This window comes from Gossypium hirsutum, chromosome D05 (assembly GCF_007990345.1).
Source record: "Gossypium hirsutum isolate 1008001.06 chromosome D05, Gossypium_hirsutum_v2.1, whole genome shotgun sequence".
In the NCBI taxonomy this organism is placed as follows: Eukaryota; Viridiplantae; Streptophyta; class Magnoliopsida; order Malvales; family Malvaceae; genus Gossypium; species Gossypium hirsutum.
Window position 1 is genome coordinate 21,375,473 of NC_053441.1, and position 6,014 is coordinate 21,381,486.

General features: G+C 30.9%; 1 protein-coding gene across 1 annotated transcript; it reads right to left on the minus strand.

The window, feature by feature from the left end:
* Positions 1-719: 719 nt before the first annotated feature.
* Positions 720-1,608, minus strand: LOC121217838 (heavy metal-associated isoprenylated plant protein 24). The gene is made up of 2 exons (XM_041094297.1): positions 1,194-1,608; positions 720-1,098 (listed from the first exon to the last, which is right to left on the minus strand). Exons 1-2 carry the CDS (start codon positions 1,348-1,350, stop codon positions 803-805), a joined length of 453 nt encoding a protein of 150 aa, XP_040950231.1. The 5' UTR covers positions 1,351-1,608; the 3' UTR covers positions 720-802.
* Between the last annotated feature and the right edge of the window lie 4,406 nt (positions 1,609-6,014).

Here is a 6,014-nt window from a genome sequence, read left to right on the forward strand (position 1 = left end):
TTTCTTTTTTGGGTAAACTATACGTAATGGAGAGAATTTTATTTTCAATATAGAAAAATCAAAGAAAGGTCACCTATGTATACCATATTTATACAAACCCATAAAGTAAACCTCTTGTTTTGGAAAATTTAGTCTGCTTAGATTTATGATTTATCATTAAACCAACAACTTGACCTAATTTGGAGCTCTCACCACTCAAATTTAACCATTTGTTTTCTCCATAACTCTTCCTCCTTATTGCTAAATGATTAGTGTCATGAAGTGGAAAAAATCCCATTGCCATTGCCTGAGGGAAATATGTTATGGGCATCGAATATAATGTTGTCGCCTAACAACCCTCATATTTCCCAGGCCATTTGCTCAGGTATTTCCATAAAGTCTCCAAGAAAAAGATAATGCACATTTTTTTCAAGGTTAACACATCTCATAGGATTTTATACTCTTTCACGTTTAATATTTTTATTTTTATTTTCAGAATTTAATCTATTTAATTTTTCAGTTCAATTATTAACACTAATTTTTTATTAAATTTGTTGGTGTAATATTTTAAGATAAAAAAATACTTATTTGGTAGTAATATAACTTAAAAAAATATGTTAGAATGAACCTGAATTTAACAAACAATGTTAACAAGTTAGATTTAAATTTTAAAATTTTAAAAATAAAATACTAAATGAAATAAAAAAATTTAAATTACAAATTTACTAAAAACACATAGATTTATGACATATTTTAACCCAATAATATTATATTTCACATGGAAACTTTACATTAATTCTCTTAGTATTAGTTTGTTTCATATTTACATGATGGAGCAGGCATTAGGGTTTTCATCACTGAACATGTTGGAGTAGCGGTCGTCGACGGTGGTCTCAGTGATGTTGGCAGTGTCGGGAACCTTCCTGACATGATTGGGTGGTGCCTTCTTGTCATAAGCTTGAGCCACGTAAGGGTTCGCCACGAGGTTGTATGGCACATAGGGCCACAGCTCCACCTTCTTCTTGGTCGTCTGGGCTGCCGCCAGTACTTTCTTTGGCTCTACGTTACCCGTCACCGTCGCCTTTTGCTGCTTCAAGTCCACGTCCACAGACTTAGCCCCTACAAAAACCACAAACAACAGCATTAAACAACCTCAATAAAAAGAAAAATGTGAGGAGTAGTCTTACTATGGAATAAAACTGTTTCAATAATACCCTTAACTCCGGAGAGAACTTTCTTGACCTTACGGGCACAACCTTCACAATCCATCCTGATTTTGAGAGCTACAGTTTGAGTTTGCTTCTTCTTCTTTTTCTTCTTCATGCTGCTAAGCAAATCGGAGATGTACTCCAAGGTGCCTTCCACCCCCATTTTGTGTTAACTTTTCACACGAATGAGTGTTTTTCTGCCGGTGTGTGTATTTATATAAACCAATGGCTAGCTAAGTAGGTTAAGAAGGAAGCAAATCTTGGAAGGGTTTGAATTGGATTTGGGTCTAAACAAGTTAAGACATAGATTTATTGTAGGATATTTAGGTTGAAGAAAACGACTAATGCTTGTATGGATATATAAAATAAGAGAGGAACGTAAAGAGTAGAGAAAAAGGAAGAAGGTAGGGTTAGTGGTCATGGGCATGGCTAAGCTTGTATGGATTTTATAGCGACTAAAGTAAACGCGTCCTTAAAAAGAATATTAAAATCAACTTTAGAAATAAAAATGACGCTAATTTAATTGTACTGCTAAGATATTAGAAAAATGAGTTCGCCCAGAAACTGCTTTAACTTTTTTCTTTTTCTTTTCTAATGAAGGAAACATATTCAAAAGTGAAATGCTTTTAACCTTCATCTTAGTAACTAATCTTTTAGGTTCATGAAGAGGTGGATACTACCACAAAGTTTAAAATTGTTTCATATTTAAGATAAGAATCGAACCTTCGACTATAAATTAAAGTAAAAAACTCAAAATAAATAAGTAATTTTCAATATTTAAATTTTATCCTCTAATAATTTCAAATAACAAAAAGTGGATATATTTTCCAAATTATGCGATTTCTTGAAGAAAATCAAGAAAATCCTTGTAAATCTCCATATGTTTTGATGTAACATTAAAATTAAATACAAATCAATTCAATTATAATAAAACAATATAATTATAAATTACTATACATCTTTTTAGCTCATCTAAATCCATGCATTAAAAATAGAAAAACTTGGTTTTCATTTCATTTTCTGTGTGATCAATAATGGAGAAACGTTGCGCGATGACATCAGAAGTTGCCACGTAGGAGGTGGACATGGAAGCTTCAAAGTGGGGTTAGCAGTAGAAACGTGTTGGTCATCCCACTCAAGAAATTGTTTTGATTGATTGGATTTTGATTTGGCGGTGGCATTGTAGAAAAATAAAAATGAAAGACTTGCTGAAAATAGTGAGGAAGCACAAGCACTGACAGATGGCCCAAAGTAGGCCCACTTCCACCATCTCCCTCAAATATTCAAGGTTTAGATTAAAGCATGAATCTTTAACACTTAAAAGTTGTCAATTCAATTAAAATTTTATTTAAATAAAATTTGATACACAAAATTATAAGAGTGCTTTTTTATATTTTATAAATCAATAAAAGAAATTAAAATAATGGCATTTCAACCATATGTAAAATTTTTAACTTGACATTTGATTTTTATATAATTGTTTTGGTGGAAATTTTTAATAAATGTATCTATTACGTATTTCTTATCAGTATAATATAAATATAGTATATTTCTATATATAACGTAAGTTATATTGAAATGAGTTTTTTTTCTTTTTGTCTTTTATATTTGATTTAGTATCAATAAAAACTTATATAAAATTTGAATCTAAAACATAATGAATTTTAAGTATATAAATTTATCTATTCAACTAAAACTTTATTTATTTTTCATTTAAACTTCTAATAAATTATTTATTAATGAGATTACTATTTGGTATACTGGTAATGTAATTTTTTAACTCTACTTTTTAACTTCATAACCAAAATTTATAAATTATCATGTATCTCATTTTTTTAAATATTTTAATATAGAATAATATTTGGTACACAAGTAGTTTATAGGTGTCTTATACCAAATACTAACTCTTTTAGTACACCTTATAGGACACTTGTTACCACCAGCTCCTTGCCCACCAGCAGTGCCCAAATTATTTTCCTTATCAGTTATTTGGACAAATTTTTAAATCCATAATTAAATTAAAATGGTGATAAATATCAGATTTATTGATTATTTAATTTTACTATGTCTTGTAAAATATTAAATTTAAACCCGCTTATAAAATATATAAAAGAAAAAAGTCTACCAATAGTTAATGGGGTAATTTTCCGTATTGACTACATAACTCCTTTTCACCATTTGTAAGGGCTTTGTAAGAATTGGTTTTATGGAAAACAAAAGTTATCAGTTCCACTAATGAAGCCTAAACGATTTTTCTTTTGTCTTTTCACTTTTGCCCCCAACAATTTGATGAAGGAATGGAGCCAACAGTTTGATTTGAAATTTAATGTACTTATCAAATCCATATTTGATTTGAAATAAAAATTGAATTATTCAATCTCGTTCAATTAAATTTTGATTAGGTTTATTTGTATAAAAAAATTCAAAGTGGATTCATATGAGATTAAATTTCTTCTCGGGATGTTATTGACGAAAATAGTCCAAATTCTATGTTGTTCCTTAACTCAAACTCAATTGAATTCAACTTTCTTTTTTCCAATAGCTCACACAATTTATACCTCGTATGGCTTGCACTCTTCATATTCTACGAATAAGGTACTTGTTTGCACGAGGATTGATAGAATGCACTACGATGAGGTATTGTTCACTTTGAAAGTGAAGATTGTCTTCATGGTTTTGTTCTTTCAAAAATGGTATTTCTCGGGAGGATGGTACCCTCATTATATGTAGCCACGAACTAAACATTGGCTAGTCGATGAGGAATTATTTCCCTCCCTTCTCACTTATCAATGTAGGATCATCCCCCACAATCAACACTTCCCTCTAAATAAGGGTGTGAACTATGTTTTTCTAGGGCTAAATAGATCTAAAACAAGTTCCCATAAACAATGCTAATGTTTGTCGTTTTGAAGCTAGATATGAGATGGATGTGAACTGATTGGGCTTGGGAGCTAAGCCTGGACCTTTAATGGTTCTATAAGAGGAAAATGAGCGATGGAGACGTCGAAACTCGTGTTTTGGGCTGCTCTCTAATGCTTATGCCAATGAGAGGCTAAAGAAAAAATGGAGGAGAATGGAGAGAGTTGGATAGAGTAACAACTAGAGTAGAGAAGATGATGAGAATAGAGGAATATTACCTATTTTTTTTAAACTTGGAGGTTGGTGCGGAGATACCTTTTAGCTCATGGGTGCATGGGGATTGGCTAATTCTTGTTATCTTGGACCAACAAGCTTGGCATAGAGCTATGTGAGGTTTGTCAGGGTGTATGTGCATCATTCCTAGCTTGCCACAAATGTTGAGGGTTGAAAGTTATGTGTCCGTAGATGGCAAGCTGCTTGTTGTCCCTTGCCGATGCTTTTGGGATTCATGAGCTATATAATTCTTAGATTTAGCTTGTTTATTATGGATATTGTTTATGCATTTTTAGAGATGGATTGGGTTGAGAGATATTCTTCAAAGAAGATAAAATGAAATCAGTTGCTTTTGAGTTCTTGCAAGATAAACATGAATTTGAAGACGTTGAAATTTATGTTTTGAGATGTTTTGTGATGCTTGAGTTGGTATAAGCATTTTTATTAATAAGAAAAGCAAAAAAACTAAAGTTAGTAGAAAAGATGAGATGAAAGAGAGAAAGCCCTCTTTGAGAGGCGAATACCTCATTCTTGGATTTGCTCAACCAAACTCAAAGTGGGTTCATTTTAATGATAGTAGGATTTTGCTACTGATGAGCAAAATTTTGCTAATGAGAAAAAGGAGTTTGCTATTGTGGAATAGGAGTTTGCTATTGAGGAGCTTCTTCGTAAAACCAAAGCCACAAAAATGACAATTTCATTTCTATAGAAATTTTTCATAAATGCTCTCCACTCCCATTAATGCCGTAGGATAACATCCAAAAAACTCTTCGTTTTTCACCATGGTAGGGTGAATAATCTAACAAATATGAAATGCTAAAGTAACTACATAAACTTGTATGTGATGTTTATTTCTTCTTCTTCTTTTTTGTTATTTGTATTAGTAAACATATATATTATCGATTACTTTCTCGGAATTATGGATACTTTTTTTATAATAATTAATATTTATTAAAAATTAAAAATATATAATTATATAATTACAATTTGTAGAACCAAACATAACATAAAAAATTATAATGTGATTTTGAAATAAATTAAAAAATTACAAATTTTTCATTCAAATAGCACATCTTCTCTAAACACACCATAAATATAAATCCTTTTGATAATGACCTCTTTGCATTTTAAATTCATTAAATGCTCTTTTTATTTATTTTTTTGTTCATTATTTTCAACAAAAAGTGAATGCACTTTGGATTACATATCCAAAATAATCAGGTTTTGAGGGTAAGTTTTACATTAACATCAAACGAGCCCACAGGCCACATCTACTTTTGACAAAAAACAGATTCGACATATCCCCAACTTTTAAAAAGTTAAATTTTCCTACCATTTTTAAAAGTTCTTCCCATATGAATAACGTATCATATCACATTTACAGACAAACATGTTCCTATCGTAATCTTGATTCAGTATTTTACAAGATATTCAAAAGAACTCTCCAGTCACGGATTTGGCGTTCCTAAGTTGATTAATACAAACTTATATATATGTCGGCTGTTGACACCATTTTTTTGATGAAAACGGGGTCGACTTGGATTTTGAAAAAAGAATGAAAACGGGAGTCGCCACCAATCCTTTTTTTGATGAGGTGTGATCGGGTCACCTCAAAAAGTGGTTGTTTTTAATAAATGATTTAATTTTATGAAAACAACGATTTTGGTCTACGAAATTCAGAAAAAAAAGGTTCGG

Coding starts and splice junctions, on each gene's coding strand:
- LOC121217838 (XM_041094297.1), bottom strand. CDS start 1,350: ATGGGGGTGGAAGGCACCTTGGAGTACATCTCCGATTTGCTTAGCAGC. Junction 1,099..1,193: donor AGTTCTCTCCGGAGTTAAGG/GTATTATTGAAA, acceptor TGGTTTTTGTAG/GGGCTAAGTCTGTGGACGTG.